Below are 17992 nucleotides of genomic sequence, written 5' to 3' on the forward strand. Positions count from 1 at the left end.
GTACTTTTTCATTCCCTCACTCTAACTTTTCTTCTGGGTCTTTGATTATATGAATATAACACATTTTGCTGTAGTCCCACAGGTTCCTGAGGGGTTTTTTTTCTGTACCATTGCATGGTTCTTTTTTTTGTGTGTGTCTTTTTTTATTTTTACTGGCATATAGTTGATTTACAGTGATTCAGGTATATGGCAAAAAGAGACTCAGTTATATATATAGTATCTATCTTTTTTCAGATTATTTTCTATTATAGGTTATTACAAGATATTGAATATAGTTCCCTGTGCTATACAGTTGGTCCTTGTTGGGTTCCTGAGTTTATTTTTCTCTCAGTCTATTTCTTCTCTCTTGTTCATATTGGGTGCTTTCTATTGTTCTGTTCTCAAATTCTCTGATTCTTTTCTCCATTGTCTCCATTCTTCTGTTGAGTCCATTGTTTCATTATATATTTCAGATGTAGTATTTTTTAGTTCTATAATTTGTACTTGTTTCTTATTTATAGCTTCTCTTTCTTTTGTTTGTTTGTTTCCAGCATGCTTGTAATTGTTTGTTGAAGCATTTTTATGATGACTCCTTTAAAACTAGTGTCATATAATTCTAACATCTTTATCTAACATTATATTGTATAATTCTGGATTTTCTTTTCTGTTACTCAGATCTGTTTGTCTATTCATATATCAATATCATATTGATTTGATTACATTGTTTTTTTTTTTTTTTTTTGCGGTATGCGGGCCTCTCACTGTCGTGGCCTCTCCCGTTGCGGAGCACAGGCTCCGGATGCGCAGGCCCAGCGGCCATGGCTCACGGGCCCAGCCGCTCCGCGGCATATGGGATCCTCCCAGATCGGGGCACGAACCCGTATCCCCTGCATCGGCAGGCGGACTCTCAACCACTGCGCCACCAGGGAGGCCCTACATTGGTTTTATAGAATGTTTAATATATGATGAGGCAAGTCATGCCCCCCTCCTCCTACTCCCATACCCATCTGCTTTTCTCTTTTATAGTTTTCTATTCCCATGCATTTATTCACCCATCTTTGAATTTTTTGCTGGGTCTCACATGATGGGTTTTTTTTTTTTGTACACTGGGCACTTGGTAACTGGTGAATTGAATTTGTCTACCAGAGATTTGAGTTGGATTCATTTGCATCTTGGTAGAAATTCCCAGAAACTGGGTGCAGTCTACTTAGTTCCACAAGCATTTCATGTCTACTGTCTGCCCCAACATTGGGCTAGGTGCTAGAGATAGAAGATGGATAGGCCATTTCAGTATAATATTCTAATAGACACAATAGAGGTATTCACCAGAAGTTTTGGGAGCACAGAGAAGAGCACTTAGCTTGGCCAGAGGTTTGTAAAAATCTTCTCAGAAGAGTGACACCTGAAGAGTAAATAGACTGACCAAGGAAAGAAAGGCAGGAAAGTCCTCTCAGATAAAGGGAAAGGCATAAACAAAGCAAAGATGTTTGAAGCAGTTTATGGATACTGGAGCCTAAAGACCAAGGGCTGGGAGCAGATGAAGCTGAAAAGGTTGGCAGGCTGAACTTACTTCAGAGGCAACTGGGGACTACTGAAGATTTATTTGTTTATTTAATTTCTAATGAAATATTTCAGATGTAGCAAAAGATATAAAGAATAATATAATGAACATTTATGTGTTTATAACTCAACTAAAAATATAACATATTACAAACATATTTGAAGCCTTGTATATACCTCTCCTCAATTACATTCCCATTCTGCCCTCTCAAAGCTAGCTGTTGTCCTGAAGTTGATGATATCATTCTCATGCATTTTTATTCCTTTATTACATAGGTATGCCTTAGTAAGCAGTATATAGTATTATTTTACATGTTTTTGAATGTTATATAAATGGAATCATATTAGATGTATTTTTCTCAACTTTTTTCTCTGAACATTATGATTGTGAGATCCATGTTGATACATGTGGCTATTGTTCATTCATTTCACTTGCTTTCTAGTATTCCATTGTATGAGTATACAGCAGTTTATCTATTCTTCTGTGGATGTACATTTCATTGAAGAGTTTCAAGCAAGAGGTGACATGGGCAGATTTGCATTTCAGATATATCACTTAGGGTTGAGATGTGGAGGATGGACTTCAGAGGTTGAGATTGGTGTGGACCAGTGGTTTACAAACACTTTGGACTCTGGACCTCTTTATACCCTTAAATATTATTGAGGACCCCAAAGAGCTTTTATTTATATGGTTTATATTTATTAATATTTACCATATTATAAATTAAAACTGAGAATTTAAAAATATTTATTAGTTCATTGAGGAAAAAACAAGAATAAACCCATTACATGTTAGCATAAGTAACAATTTTTATGGAAAATAACTATTTTCAAACTAAAAAAATTCAGTGAAAAGATTGACATTTACATTTTTGCAAATCTGTTTAATATTTGGGTTAACAGAAAACTTGTGTCCTCAAATCTGCTTCTGTGTGTTGTGATATCATGTCATGTACCCCTTGAAAAACTCCACTGTATACTGAGGGTTAAAAAGACAAATAACATCTTAGTATTATCATGAACATAGTTTTGACCATGCATATGCATATACTCTGAAAGAGTCTCAAGGAGCCCCAGGATTCCCTGGATCACACCTTAAAGAACCACTGGTGTTAGAGGAGCCAGTTTGTAGGCTGTTGCAAATAGCGTAGGTGAGAGATAATGATGGATCTGAGCCAAGCCATTAGTAGGATGGATGGATGAAGAAGAGGAGATGAATATGAGAGAGATGTAAGAAGAAAAATCAGAAGGTCCCAGAAGGCAGTATAGGGTCAAGGGCAAGGAAAATAATTTAGTTTCAACTAGGTACATCCTCCACAACCAACCTGTAAAGTGGATATTTAGCTATAGGAAACGGCAAGATTTGAACCCAGGTCTGTCTAACACAAAAGCTCTTTGTTTTACCTAGCGCAGAGTTAGAACGGGTAGTCATGGCAAGGAGGTGATGCCTTTCTTAGCAATAAGACAGAGGATGGGTGAGGCAACGAAGAGATTTTGAAGTGCAGAGAAGGGAAGTAGGAGTTTATTAACCCCATAGGTTGGTGCAGTTCAGGGTTATAATGATGGCAGACTTGGCTAGGATGGGCGTTGGGAGAGCTGAGGAAGCTAGAATGTTCTGAATTACTGCCAGGCTGGCTGGTCTAAGGAGATGCGTTTGAGCTGAGTGGGCAGTGGTGATGTCCAAAGAAGAAAGGCCCTCTGCCAGCTATGTTTTTTGCCTTGTTACACTGCAGGATGGATCCATGCTGTGCTGACCCCCGTGGACTGCCTTGCCTTTGGAGGGAACTTCTTACACAGCCTTAACATTGAAATGCAGCTCAAGTGAGTCCTGAAGCTCTGGTGATCCCGAGTTGGCCATTCCCATCTGCTAGAGTCCTTGAGTTCTCTGCTATTGTGAGGAGTGCAGCATAGAAGGGAGGCAAGATGATCAGAAAGGAATGGATGCTGGTTTCTGATGATGTTCAGTCTGAAGATGAATACCTCTTCCTCACTTAGTAGTTATGTGAATTTTGTCAAGTCACATAATCTTTGAGCCCAAGTTTCCTAACCCTCTGTAAGGTCTTAGAGGGTAGTTGTGAGGATTAGAGATAATGGATACAGAGCATCCAGAGCAATACCTGATACATAGTAGGTGCCCAGTAAACAGGGTCCTTGTTATCATTGTTATTGTTGTGCCCACTTCCTCCAGAGCCTATGAGATTGAGAAGCGGTTGAGCACAGCAGACCTCTTCAAGTTCCCCAACTTCGAGACCATCTGTTGGTATGTGGGAAAGCATATCCTGGACATCTTTCGAGGTATGGAGCCCTTTGCCAACTGTCCTTTTTGCCCTGCTGCCCTGACCATGTGTGTGTGCACATGTGCACATAACCATCACCTCAAATCAAGATACAGTACCCATCACCACAAAGATCTCTGTAGTGTTACCCTTTTATAACCTCACCCACTCTCTCCCCCTGAACTATCCATAACTTCAGGAAACCACTGATCTCTTTTTCATCTCTGTAATTTTGTCATTTCAAGAATGCTATAAAAATGGAATCAAAGGATGTGATCTTTTGAAATTGGCTTTTTTACTAATCGTAATGTAGGGTAGGGCATGGATTTTAACTTTTTTATTTAGCAAAGGGGACTGAGAAAATTGGATCACAGTGAAATTATTCCTATTTCCTGCCAATTAAAGTAAGAAACTCAATCGGTATAGTGTCAGAGTTCCCTGGACGTGCTTCCCCTGGGGACAAGGCCCAGTCCTGACTACCCATCATTGGTTTGGTTCCTGGGTATCAGCCCAGGTAGAAGCCAACCTGCTGGGTTTCCTCTTTCCTGGTCTGCTTGGAAATAGAGTGGCTCCCTTACTCAGACCTGAGATTCTTCAAGGTGACTTGGCCAGGAAGAGTTACAAAGAACCTCAGAGGCCAATGAGTACAGTCTCTTATGCAGTACCTCAATCCCTTATTCTGCCATCTAGGCAGACCATCACTTAAGTGTTCATTCAGAGGCTGGATGACTAACTGCTTATTATTTTCTGTTCTGAACAGCTTAGTTCAGTAGAAAATTCTTTACTGAGCCTAAATCTGGATGTTTGTTATAACCTCCTCCTGGAGTAACTCAGAACAAGGCATTAATGGCTCTTCAGATCTGTGTAGGTGGCAGTTGTCCTGAGTGTTCACATTTTGAAACCCAAGAGGCAGAGTAGTGTAGAAGGAGCACAGGCCTCAGATTTAGACAGATGAGGTTTCAATCTTGGCTTTGGCACTTACCAAGTGTGGCCTTTGGTTGTCTCTCTGCCTCTCTGAGCCTCATTTCCTGAACTATAAAATGAAGATAATGATATCTGGCTTATAGGGTTGGGTATAGGATTAAATGAGATAGTAGACGTCAAGGTAGTCATAAAATGAACACCATTATAAGAACTGAGATCTGGAGTTGTGCTCAGAACCTTGAGCATTTTCTCTGGTTGCCTGAAAAAAACTAACAAGTCCTTCACTTCCCTGCATGGCTTCTTTGACACTCTACCTTCCTCTTTCCCCCTTTAGGCTTGCGAGAAAACAGGAGACACCCTGCCTCCTACCTGGTCCATGGTGGTAAAGCCCTGAACTTGGCCTTTAGAGCCTGGACAAGGAAAGAAGTAAATATACTTATTTCTCTACCTACTTTAGAGGTCTACTCTCAGCAGGGACTGGCTTTGGGAAGATCCTCTGGGAACATGGAGGAAACTAGGGAGGTTTGTGGGCTCCTAGGATTAGACTCTGAGGACTGGGCTAGGACTCCTTGGATTATATTTTTAAACCTTTCTTTCTGATTATAAAAAGTAATACATGCTTACTGTAGAGAATTAGAAAAATACAGAAGAGTGTAAAGAAGGAAAAACTTCACCTGTAATTTTAACTCGGGGAATAAACATTAACATTTGGGTATACTTTCTTTTGTTTTTTTAATATTCATTTTTAAAACATGATTGCTCTCACCCTGTACATATAATTTTGTATCTGAATTGGTTGGCTTATCTTAATTTTTCTGTGTCACCAGAGTTCTCCACAAACATTAATAGTTACATGATATTCTTTTGCAGGGATGTACCATCCTTACCTAACCACTTGTTTATTGTTGCTTATTTATTTATTTGGGAGATAGTTCTAGAAAATCATGCAGTAAATAGCTGTTTGCATTAGTCTTTGTTCCTCATCTCTTGATTGTTTCTTCAGGATAGATTTTTAGAAGAGCGATCACTAGATCAAAGTATGTGAAAAAATGTAAGACTCTTGATGTATACTGACAAAATGGCTTTTTAGGATTATACCAATATCCATCTATCCAATTGAATACTAAACAGCTCTAAAAGAGATTAAGAAAGCTCTTTATGTACTGATTTGGAAAGATCTCCAGAATTTATCATGTAAAAGTGTAGAACTATGTGTATAGTGCGCTACCTTATGTGTAAAAGGGGGGGAAAGAAGAATTATATTTGTATGTGCTTGTATTTGACTGAAGACACAATCTGGAGGGATGCAGAAGAAACTAATAAAAGTGGTTACCTGTTGGGGTGGGCTAGGGGAGCTGATGGCAGGGTCAGATATATACTGAGGCTTTTCAATATATATCTTTCTATATTGTTTGATTTTTGAACTACGTGAATGGATTACCTACTCAAAATGTTGAATTTATTTAAAAACCAATTTTAAGAAGTGCAAAAAAAGGAAATATCAATATACTCTTTTATGCTTCTGATACTCTTTGTAGATTCCTTCCCCTGCATACAGTAGCCTGAGGAGACTTTTCAGCCACTGCAGGCTTAAATGTGCACAATCTCCCCATTTCCTGTTGACAGCCTTCCCCCCAGGTATCCTTGGACTTCATGTTTTGGGCCTTTTGCTCCCTGGACTCAACTGCACCTGGGCCTTAGCCTTCGCTTCTGTTTTGCCACATCCCTCAGGTGTGGCTACCTTGGGTTTCATCTCTGACTCTGCATCCACACCTGACCCTCCCACGAAGTGAACTTCAGAGTGACTCTGTCCCAGGAACACCAAAAGGGAGGGAGGTGGGTAGGTCCTAAGCACTCATGTCCTGAGCCAGGATGGCCTCAGGGACCAAGGGATGGCCCCAAACAGTGTGACCAAAGGGAGCTGGAAGAGAGTAGGACACAGAACTGAGGAGCCCACACTCATGGGAGAAGTCTTTTGTGAAGTGCAGACAACTTCTCTTTTGTGAAGAGAAGGCGTTGCTCCTTCACCCTTCCAGAGCCCCTGGGCTGGGAGGAGAGAGCTGTCAAGGTTATCCAGCTGGGTCACATGGGTTCTCAGCCCCCATCACTGCCCAGCCACCAAATAAATTCCAGATGGATTAAAAGAGTTAAAGGAATCAAGCCATGGGAAGCAAGGAGGAAATGCTGAGGAATTTTTATCAGTCCTCTGGATACAGAATTCAAGTCAAAACTGGTGGAAGAAGTCACAGAGGAAAAGTTTGAGCTGTCTGTCTGCATAGAGATGTATTGATAAATAAGATCGCAAATGAATTAAAAGAGAGACAATCAACAGGTCTCTCCCTGGGTTGCTGTTGGGCTAGCTGTGGGCTTGTAGCTGCTCAACATTGAGTTCTGTCCTCACAAATGGAGAGGCTGGGTTGTTCCCAGGGATCTTGCTGAGGTTCTTGACTTTCTGAGGGGTGTGGTTCAAGCCACAACTAAGTTCCTCACACCTCTTGACACTGTCCTTTATTTTATTAGATATATGTTTTGCAAATATTTCCTCCCAGTCAGTGGTTTGTCTTAACAGTGTTTTTCTAAGAGAAGTTTTTATTTTTTAATAAGTCTAATTTATCAGTTTTTTCTTTTATGGTTCATACTTCTTATGTCCTAAGAAATCTTTGCCTAACCCAAGGTCCCAACGATTTTCTCCTCTGTTTCCTTCTAAAAGGTTTATAGTTTTAGATTTGACATTTAGGTCTGTGATCCATTGTGAGTCTGTGTGTGTGTCTGGTGCAAGATATGGAATGAAGTTCTTTTTTTGCATATGGGTATCTGATCAGTCTAGTACCATTTGTTAAAGAGACTACCCTTTCTCCATTGAATTGCCTTGGTAACTTTGTTGAAAATCAGTTGTTCATTTATGTGTGGATCTATTCCTCATGCCTTTTGTTTGACAGGCTCTGCCAGACCACGAGGATGAGATCCCGGAGACAGTGAGGACCGTACAGCTCATTAAAGATCTGGCTAGGGAGATTCGCCTGGTGGAAGTAAGAAGCATGGGAGCAGGGGAGGCGTTTGGGAAGGGCTCAAGGCTCAAGTGGCAGGTCAGGCTTTTGCAGTTGGCATGAATGAGAGCTCAGGGGAAGGATTGGGAAGACCCCGCCAAGTACCCTATTCATTCATTCATTTATTCATTCATTCAGATAATTAATATGTGCCTCAAGTGTGCCACATGTTGGGCTAGGTGCTTAGGATACATAAATAATACAGTGCCTGCCCACAAAGAACTCACAATCTAGTAGAGGAACCTGAGGAAAGTTAACCTGTCTGAGCCTCAGTTTCCTCATGTCTAAAGTGGGGATAACTAATAACTACTGAGGGATTATTAAGAGGATTGAGTAAAATAATACAGGTTGAGCACTAAGTATAGGGCTTGGCACACAGTAGGTGCTCAGTAAATTCTGCTGGTGGGTCATGGTGGTCGTGGGTGGCAGAGGTCATAGTAGTAGTAGTAGTAGTTGTTGTTATTAATATTTTGACTCAGTCTCTACATTCTACAAAATGACAGTTCTCCCGGGTTGAAGATGATTACAAAGCCATGTTTCAACAGGTGGCATATACCACGAGACAGTAAGGTGCAGTGGTAAGAGACTCAGAGAAACTTGGGTTCTGGTTCCTGCTCTGTCATTTGCAAGCCTTTCAGAGCCTCAGTATCCTTATCTGTAAAGTGGGGATAACACCACCTTTTCAGAGTTTTGTTATGATTAAGAGCTAATGTATATAGAGCCCCTCGCACAGTGCCTGGCAGAGTAAGTACTCAATAAATGTGAGCCATTGTTATTAATAGACTACAGCAAAGAGAGAACTCAGTGTGGGCTGGTGAAGTAGCAAAGGCACCAGAGGATAATTGGATTTGAGGAAGTTTCAACTTTCCTTTAGCTCAGAAGCTGTAAGGTTCCATTTAGTGCCCAGGATATAGGCACTAAATCTGTGCTGAAGGGTGGTCAGAGTGAGCTACTGGGAAGTTGGGGTTCTAGCCTCACCTCCTGCAGCATGTTTCACTGCCTACACCATAGCTTACATTGTCCACCTCCTACCTCATTTTCCACCACTTCCATCTGTCAGAATCCTTCAGGGTTTTAGGCCTACCTTTTCTCTGGCTCTTCCCACTTAAACCAGTTTTATATACACAGAACTTTGGGCTGGTTGGAAGAGGACTTAAGAGATGGATCATATCTTTTTCATTGGCTTTCAAATGTTTTGAAGCAATGAAATCCTTTTTTTCAAATGAAATCTTAATGTGGAAGCTCAATATATACAATCAATCAAAGCATAACTGCTATGAATAAGATGAAGGTGGGAGGCTAGTAGCAGAATTAGGACTAGAACCTCTCTCCTGCTCTCAAATCCTGTGGTCCTTAGAGTTGGAACCACACATTTTAGTACTCAGTTATTTTCTGTCTCATGTCAGCTGCTCTTGGAGTCTTTTCCTCTCCGGTTTTGACAGTAGTGCTGAGCTTTTCCTCTGCTCGTCTTCTCCTTACTCGTCAATGGCTGGGTAAAGAAATGCCACCCAGTAAATTCTTGATGACTTATTGTGCCAAAACTAGGGTGTGCATAAGTGCATATGTGGAGCATCTTTAAGCCCCTTCATGGCAGTACTGCCAGTGCCATGAACAGACCTCTGCTCTTAGTGCAGAGTGAACCCTTGAGTAAGCTCTAACCCCCTCATGTACTAACATTCTTGTAGGATATCTTCCAACAGAACGTTGGGAAGACAAGCAATATCTTTGGGCTGCAGAGGATCTTCCCAGCCGGCTCCATTCCCTTAACCAGGCCAGCCCATTCCACTTCAGTATCCATGTCCAGGCTGTCACTGCCCTCCAAAAGTGGTTCAAAGAAGAAAGGCCTGAAGCCCAAGGAATTCTTCAAGAAGGCAGAGCGAAAGGGCAAGGAGAGCTCAGCCTTGGGGCCTGCTGGCCAATTGAGCTATAATCTCATGGACACATACAGTCATCAGGCACTGAAGACAGGCTGTTCCCAGAAAGCAAAGGTGGGTGCTGGCCCTTGGGTTCAGCCCAACCCTTTTGGGTCCCTTGGAAGAGCAGGGTATAAAAAGGATAGGCTCTCCTGTCCTCCCACCTCCCTTAGGGCCCCTGGTGTTTGGCTACCAGTCCCACTCATTTAACAGGCATTTATTGAGATGTTGTCTATGCTGGGCACTGTGATAGGTGCTGTGGACATAACCTTCAAGAGGCTGACAGGCTAGTGAGAAAGATAGGCATAAAAAGAAATGAGTGCAATGAAGTGTTGTGGATGCCACGATCAAGGGTGTGTGTGGTACCCTGAGACATGGGAGGGGATGATTCTATCTGGGTAGGGGCGATGGTCAGGAGCTCTTCTCAGTAAATGTGACACTTGAGATGAATCTTGAAATGCTGGGATGGGAATGACATTTGAGAGCATGGTATACGAGTGGCAGGTTGGAATCTTGAACAGGTTCTTGAGAAAAGCCCTGCTCCAGGGCTCCACCTTGCTTCAAGATTGTGGCGCCCTCCATAGGCATGTGAAGATGCTCCACCTCTTTTTAGGGAACATGTTTTGCAAGATTGATAGGTTTCCCCTGAGCCAGCCATACATTCTCAGCCTTCTGCTCCTGTGATCATTTGGGTTGGGGGTGGGGGGACAGCATAGCAGAAGGCCTTGGTTCAGGTGGTTTTGACAGTGAACTCAACCAGTGAAACCAGAGGGAACTGGTCATTCTGATTCACATGGGAGTTCCAGACAGGTGACAACTGAGCCTCCTCCTCCTACAGTTCAACATCACTGGTACCTGCTTGAATGACTCAGATGATGACTCGCCAGACTTGGACCTTGATGGGAATGAGGTCCCGCTGGCCCTGTTGATGTCTAATGGCAGGTGAGGTGGGGAGAAGAAGCAGAGATGCTGGGATTGTTGGTGGCAATATGCCACTAAGACAAGGCATGGAATTGGGACCTGGGGCTGGGACATGGGTGAGGGAGGGACTGTGCTTGGGGAAATAACCAGATATTATCAGATAACATTCCTTAGTACAGAGAACCACGGTGGTATTGGGGGTGGGAAGGGGGAGAGGTCTGGAACTAATTGGCAGTCCTGAGAAAAATCTTGTATAAGTTCTAGAAATTTCAGCAAGTCAGTGGATCAGAACTGTTGGTGGGAATAGGAGGTAGTACAGCATACTGGTTAAGAGCATTAGTTTTTTATATACCTTTTGCAATTCAGTTTTTAGGAACTTATTTTGCAGAAATATTTGCACAGGTGTGTAAAGAGAAATATTTAGTAGTCACTGTATCATTGTTTGTAATAGTAAGCAATTGGAAACGTTCATCAATAAAGGTTGGATAAATAAATTATGGTACATCTATGGAATAGAATGCTTTGTAACTTAAAAAGAATGAGTTTACTATCTACTGACGTGAAAAGATTTCCAAGATATATTTTAAGTGAAAAAATCAGGTTGCAAGATAATATATAGGAATAGTTCATTTTAACTTTTAAAAAAAGCACGTATGCACATATGTGTGTGTGTTTGTGTAAAAAAGCAACATACACACCTTTTCCTTTAACTTAACCTTTTTGAAGAGGTTTAAAATTTAATTTATGCGGTTTAAAATTTAAAAAGTGTGAAAGAATACATAGTGAAAAATTTTGCTCCCACTCCTCTCTGTTCCCAAGTTCCCCTCCGCATGGAAAACCAATGTCAACGATTTCCTTCCAGAGATGTTTATACACATTCATGCAAATAAATATATTTGTCACATATTTTATACTTGTCACACCAAACTTGTAACAGTAGTTATCTCTGGAAAGTAGAATAGGGGAAGCAAGAGAGGAAATTTTCACTTCAAAAGCATTTGAATTTTATACAGTGAGCACATATTACTTTTCTTAAAATAATTTTTTTTTTTTTTTTTTTTTTGCGGTACGCGGGCCTCTCACTGTTGTGGCCTCTCCCGTTGCAGAGCACAGGCTTAGCGGCCATGGCTCACGGGCCTAGCCGCTCTGCGGCATGTAGGATCTTCCCAGACCAGGGCACGAACCCGTGTCCCCTGCATCGGCAGGCGGACTCTCAACCACTGTGCCAGCAGGGAAGCCCTAAAATAATGTTTAACAGAATGTTTTCTAAAAGAATAAAATAAAAGCACATCTTGGCAAAAAGCTCCAGCTTGGGAATCAGACAATCCCGAATTTGAATCCCTGCTCTGTCACGTATTCGCTATGTGACCTTGACAAGCTAATTAACGTATCTGCGCCTCTCTGTCCTCATTTTATCTATTCTATAGATAAAACTAACCTTAGGGTTGTTGGAGGACTAAATGAAGTAATGCATGTAAAGTGCCTGTCACAGGTTCTGGCACATAGTAAATGCTTAATAAATGGTCGCTCTTATGAATATGATGATGAAGTTGAAGATGAAAGGTGATGGTGGTGGTGGTGATGATGATGGTTGTGGGTATGGCCAGAAGCTAAGTAGGTCATCAGAAACCCTCAAACATGTAGGGAGGCAAAGGAAGACAGTAAAAGTTACCATCTGGACACTCAGAACACCAGACAGGAGCAGTCAAGAGTTAAGTACAGAGTATGAACAGTGTAGGAACATAAGCGACAAGGATACCTTAACAGCCTTTTTGTAGGAAAAGATTGTTTTCAGATCCCAAGGTAGTAGGTCTACCTGGCTGGGAAATAAGGGAAAAGGGAGTGTGAGGGCAGGGCAGATTCTGAAAGCAGAGCTATCCTTGTTATTTGAGAACATAGTTACTGAAGAATAAGATTATAGAGACTGTTGAGCATTGCCTTTGTCTAGAACCCATGGTTGGTCTGCTGGGGTAGAGAAAATTAATAAGAGTCCTAAGGGTCCAGCCTATAATGGCTATTGAGGACACAATGAGACATTTTTCCCTTCCTCACCAGTCTTTCTTGTGCTGCTTCTATTACCTTCTTGCACCTGCCAGAGGCTGCTGCTAAGTGAACCTAGGGAGTCAAGGTATAGAAATATTTATAGACAATATGATATTATATCTGGTCTTTTCTCCAGAATAATGCCATGTTTTGTGGGGACTGAGGTGTAGAGGAAACAAGATTGGCTGTGTGTTGATAATTGCTAAAACTTAGCTGGGTCATAGGTACATGGGAGTTTTTAATATTTTATATATGTTTGAGATTTTTCATTATTAGAAGTTAATAAAAGATCAAGGTTAAATAGCTACCATTTATTGAGCACCTGCTCTGTGTCAGACTCTATCTTAGCCACTTACATACATTATTTTATTTAGTTCTCACAACAACCCTGAGGGTAAGTGTTGTTATCCCCATTTTACTAACGTGGGAAAGTGAGGCCCAGAGAACTATAAGATTAGCTACCATTGGGCCACTTGCCATGTGTCAGTCTCTACATTAGCTCGTTAATCCTCCCAGCAACCCTATGAGGTAGAAAACAGCTAATTCACTAAAATCCAGTTCACCAAATGACTATTTGCTGAATGTGTCAAGTGTACTGATTTACCAGAAACTTGTTTCTCTTCACTATAAGGCTTATTTGAGCAGTCTGTACTGGTTAATATTGTTTACCATGTGTAACAGGATTATTTAAGCCACTTTTGAGTTCTTTCTACTTCCTTTATATATTTTAACAGCTTTTTTGAGGTATAATTTACATACCATACAATTAACCTGTTTTAAGTGTACAATTAAATGACTTTTAGTAAATTTAAAGAATACGCTGCCATCACCATAATATAATTTTGGAACATTTCTATCACACCAAATAGATCCCTCATATCCACTTACAGTCATTCCTGGTTCTCTTCCCCAGGCCCAAGCAACCACTAATCTACTTTCTATCTCTATGGATTTGCTTTTTTAAACACTTCATATAAATGGAATCATCCATATGTAGTCTCTTGTGTCTGGCTTCTTTCACTTAACAGTGTTTTTGAAGTTCATCCATGATGTAGAAGTATCATTAATTTGTTCCTTTTTATTGCTCAATAGCATTTCATTGTGTGGATATACCACATTTAGTTTATCCATTCACTAGTTGATGGTCATTTGGATTGATTATGTTTTTTCGCTATTATGAATAATGGTGCTGTGAGCATTTGAGTACTAGTTTTTGTGTGGACGTGTTTTTGTTTCTCAGGAGTAAAATTTTGGGTCATATGGCAACTCTGTTTAGCTTTTTAAGAAATTGCCAAAATTTATCCCAAAGTATGTACCATTTTACACTCCTACCAGCAATTACGAGTTTCTCCATATATTGGCTAATGGTTGTTATTGTCTGTCTTTTTGATTATAGCCATTCTGATGGATGTAAAGTGGTATCTTATTGTGGTTTTGATTTGCATTTCCCTAATGACTAATAATGTTGAGCCATTTATATATCATCATTAGAGAAATGTCTATTCAGATCTTTTGCTTATTTTTTAATTGGTTTTGTTTGTCTTTTGTTTCATTCTAAGAGTTATTTAAATATTCTGGATACAAATCCTTTTCTAGATAAATGATTTACAAATATTTTCTCCTAGTCTGTGGCTTGTCTTTTCATTTTCTTAATGGTGTCTTTTGAAGCACAATTGTTTTGAATTTTACCTAATCTCAGGCCACAAAGATATTTTCCTATATTTTCTTCTAGAAGTTTTATAGTGTTAGCTTTTACATTTAGATCTATGATCCATTTTTAGTTAATTTTTGTGTATGATATGAGGTAAGAGTGCACATTCATTTCTTTGCATGTGATATCCACTTATCTCAGCATCATTTGTTGAAAAGACTATTCTTTCTCCACTGAATTGCCTAATAAGCACCTTTGTCAGAAATCAACTGACTATTAATTTAAGGGTTTAGTTCTAGACTCACAGGTCTGTTCCATTGATGTGTATGTCTATCCTTATGGCAATATCACACTACCTTGATTACTGTAGCTTTATAGTAAATTTTGAAATTGAGTAGTATAAGTCCTCCAACTTTGTTCTTTTTTGAAATTGTTTTGGCCATGTTAAGTCCTTTGTATGCCCATATACATTTTAGTATCAGCTTATTAATCTCTACAAAGCTAGATGGATTTAGATAGGATTGCATTGAATCTGTAGATCAATTTGGGTAGAATTGCCATCGAGTGTGACTGTTTTTATGTTCACCTTCACTCTCTCTCCAGTGCCAAGAGGGTAAAGAGCTTATCCAAGTCTCGGCGAGCCAAGATCGCAAAGAAGGTAGACAAGCCTAGGCTGGTGGCAGAACAGGTGATGGAGGATGAATTTGACTTGGATTCAGATGATGAACTGCAGATTGATGAGAGACTGGGAAAGGAGAAGGCGACCCTGATAATAAGACCAAGTGTGTACTTGTTCTTTTTCTTTCCTGCCCTGCCCATTTCAGTTTGTTTTTGGTCCGCTTGATAGACTCAAGACCCTAAGCCCGAGCTTGTTGACATTCTGATTTACCAGCTCTGTAGGCTTCCATGTATCCTTTGCTCTAGAGATTTATTTATAAGCTAATTCCTAACCTCCCTAAATTACTCGTCTGTGGTCATTACTTTCAGGAAAATTAGTCTTATTCTCTTTCCCCTGGGTGTTTGGCTCAGATGCTAATCTTAGCTTCATGATAAGTGCATTCCATTGCTTTCTAGAATTTCCCCGAAAGTTGCCCCGTGCGAAGCCTTGCTCTGACCCCAACCGAGTTCGTGAACCAGGAGAAGTTGAGTTTGACATTGAGGTAGGGGCCTGCCCTGTTTCTAATCTTCTGCTCATTCTGGTTACGTAGACAGAATACAGATTGTCATTCTAGTTGAGGGTGGGGGAGACATCCTATGCATTCCATTCCTAAAATATTTATAAAATAAAAGACTGTGGGCTAAGTGCTCCTGAACATATAAATGGAAGATTATACTTTAGTTGAAATATTTTAAAAATTCTTTAATATAGAGTAGAATAAAAGTCAGTGTGATGTAGCAGAAAGAGTATCTGATTTGGAATATCTGTTTGTGACTTTACACAAATTATTTAACTTCACTGAGCCTTAGTTTCCTTATCTGTAAAATGGGAGTTAGACTTGCCTCACAAAGATGCTGTGGAGATTAAGATGAAAGAACAAATATTCTGCTTAGTACTTGGTAGACACTTGGTGCTCAGAAGATATTAGTATCAGGAGTGAGACTGTCAACCCTGTATTGGGGCCTTACCAGACCAACCCTGGGCAGCTGAGGTGATATCCTTTTTCTCCAACAGGAGGACTATACAACAGATGAGGACATGGTAGAAGGGGTCGAAGGCAAGCTTGGAAATGGGAGTGGAGCTGGTGGAATTCTTGATCTGCTCAAGGCCAGCAGGCAGGTGGGGGGACCTGACTATGCTGCCCTCACGTGAGTACTGGCTTTGATCTCCCCTTTCTAGGTGTTCAGACAACACACACCCCCACCTGCCACCCAAAGGGCTAGGTCAACCAATCAGTAGATATTAATTGGGTCATTTAAAGGGACAAAAATTAGCCAGGGCATTTGGGCTGAAAGAATAAAGTAGACATGAAATCTGTCCCGAGATACTTAAGATCTGACTGAGAGAGGATATACGGACTTCAAGGGTAATAAGTTTGGGGGCTTTTTGGAAGTTAGAAGAGGCATGGAAGGAGAGCTGGGCCTTTTCTGGGCCTTGCTTTAAGAAAAAAGAAAAAGGAAAGAATGCAGTATTGGTGAACAGGAAGGGAGGTGCACCCCTCTTTTTGCCTTCTTGCCTGCTGTCTATGGAGAGACTTGAGTCAAGAAGGACTGGCCTTTTTATGAAAATAGTCTTTGATACTATTTTGATCTTTAGTGTGGTTTCTGGTTTTTCGCCAGGGATGGTTCTCTCCTCCTTCCTCCCACCCTGACCCCGGCAGCTGTTGTCCCTCCTCCCTGACTCTTCTGATGACTGATTTCCTCTGACAACTAGAGAAACTCCCTCAGCATTTCTCCTCTGTCCCTTGCAGCGAGGCCCCTGCCTCTCCCAGCACTCAGGAGGCCATCCAGGGCATGCTGTGCATGGCCAACCTGCAGTCCTCATCATCCTCGCCAGCTACCTCCAGCCTGCAGGCCTGGTGGACCGGGGGGCAGGACCGAAGCAGTGGGAGTTCCAGCAGTGGGCTGGGCACAGTGTCTAGCAGTCCTGCTTCCCAACGCATCCCAGGGAAGCGGCCCATCAAGCGGCCAGCATACTGGAGAACCGAGAGCGAGGAGGAGGAGGAGAACGCCAGTCTCGATGAACAGGACAGCTTGGGAGCATGCTTCAAGGATGCAGAGTATAGTAAGGGCAGCTGAGCACTTGAGTCCAGACCAGGAGGGCTCCCCCCTGCCCCCGTCTCAATCCCAAATCCAATCCAGGACAGCCTGTAGTGAGCAAAGGCATGGCCTTAAGCCTGACACTTGGTTTCTCTGTGCCATATTTTCTTAATCTGTAGGATGGGGATATCTCACAGGTTGATGTAAGAATTAGAGATGATGCTTGCACAGAGCACCTGGCACCGTGTCTTGTTCATGGGAGGCCCTCAAAAAATGGTAGCTATTATAATGAGCTATTAACCATTTTTAGCGTTGTCCAATCTTCACTGCTGGTGACTCTTTTTTCCCTCTTGTCTATTTTACTTCCATTACCTGTATCATTTGTGTTATGTGTCATTCAGTGCATCCCTTGCAAAGGTTTATGATGACTTTTTGGTGGGCTTTTCACATTTAATAGATGACTCCTTTTTTGTAAAGTAAACTTTGTTGAGTACTACAATGTATAAAGCACTTTTTTGTATAGTGCAGCTGACTTTAATGTAGGTTTTTGTTTTAATATTATTTTAAAAATTAATCCTCATTGACCAAAATTAGAACAAGACAGAGAAGGCAGAAATTCCCTTTGACTAACACTCTTCCCCTTCTGAGAAAGGTTATCCAGAGGTAACCTTTGTTATCAGTTTGATATATACCTTTTATTTTCTTGTGTTTACACCCATATGTAGACATAAATAGATAGAGGTATAGTTTCGTTTAGTGTGTGTGGTTCTACAACTTACTTGGGTATCTTTCAACATCAGTACCTAGAGATACACTTCATCAATGCATTGAGATCTACCTGCTGCATAGTAGTCTGTAGCATAGGTATAGCATCATATGTTTAACTATTTCCTACTGATTATCATTTAGGTTGTTTCTAATTTTTAGTGTTTTGAAAATTCTTGTAAATAACCTTTTGTGCCCATGTGCCCGTTAACATTT

General features: G+C 41.0%; 1 protein-coding gene across 4 annotated transcripts in view; it reads left to right on the forward strand.

Annotated features, from left to right (window-relative positions):
• Nucleotides 1-17992, forward strand: part of PHF8 (PHD finger protein 8) — a 92744-nt gene that overhangs the window by 40863 nt on the left and 33889 nt on the right. For 2 of the 4 annotated variants that reach the window (XM_060087297.1, XM_060087300.1), the window contains exons 9-18: nt 3273-3360; nt 3728-3834; nt 5074-5165; nt 7679-7768; nt 9472-9774; nt 10538-10641; nt 14918-15096; nt 15389-15474; nt 15987-16120; nt 16723-17036. In XM_060087297.1, the coding sequence (XP_059943280.1) occupies nt 3273-3360; nt 3728-3834; nt 5074-5165; nt 7679-7768; nt 9472-9774; nt 10538-10641; nt 14918-15096; nt 15389-15474; nt 15987-16120; nt 16723-17036 (1497 nt within the window). The remainder of the gene's footprint in view (nt 1-3272; nt 3361-3727; nt 3835-5073; nt 5166-7678; nt 7769-9471; nt 9775-10537; nt 10642-14917; nt 15097-15388; nt 15475-15986; nt 16121-16722; nt 17037-17992) is intronic. The other 2 variants (XM_060087298.1, XM_060087299.1) reach the window with 2 other exon arrangements.

This window comes from Mesoplodon densirostris, chromosome X, assembly GCF_025265405.1.
Source record: "Mesoplodon densirostris isolate mMesDen1 chromosome X, mMesDen1 primary haplotype, whole genome shotgun sequence".
NCBI lineage: Eukaryota > Metazoa > Chordata > Mammalia > Artiodactyla > Ziphiidae > Mesoplodon > Mesoplodon densirostris.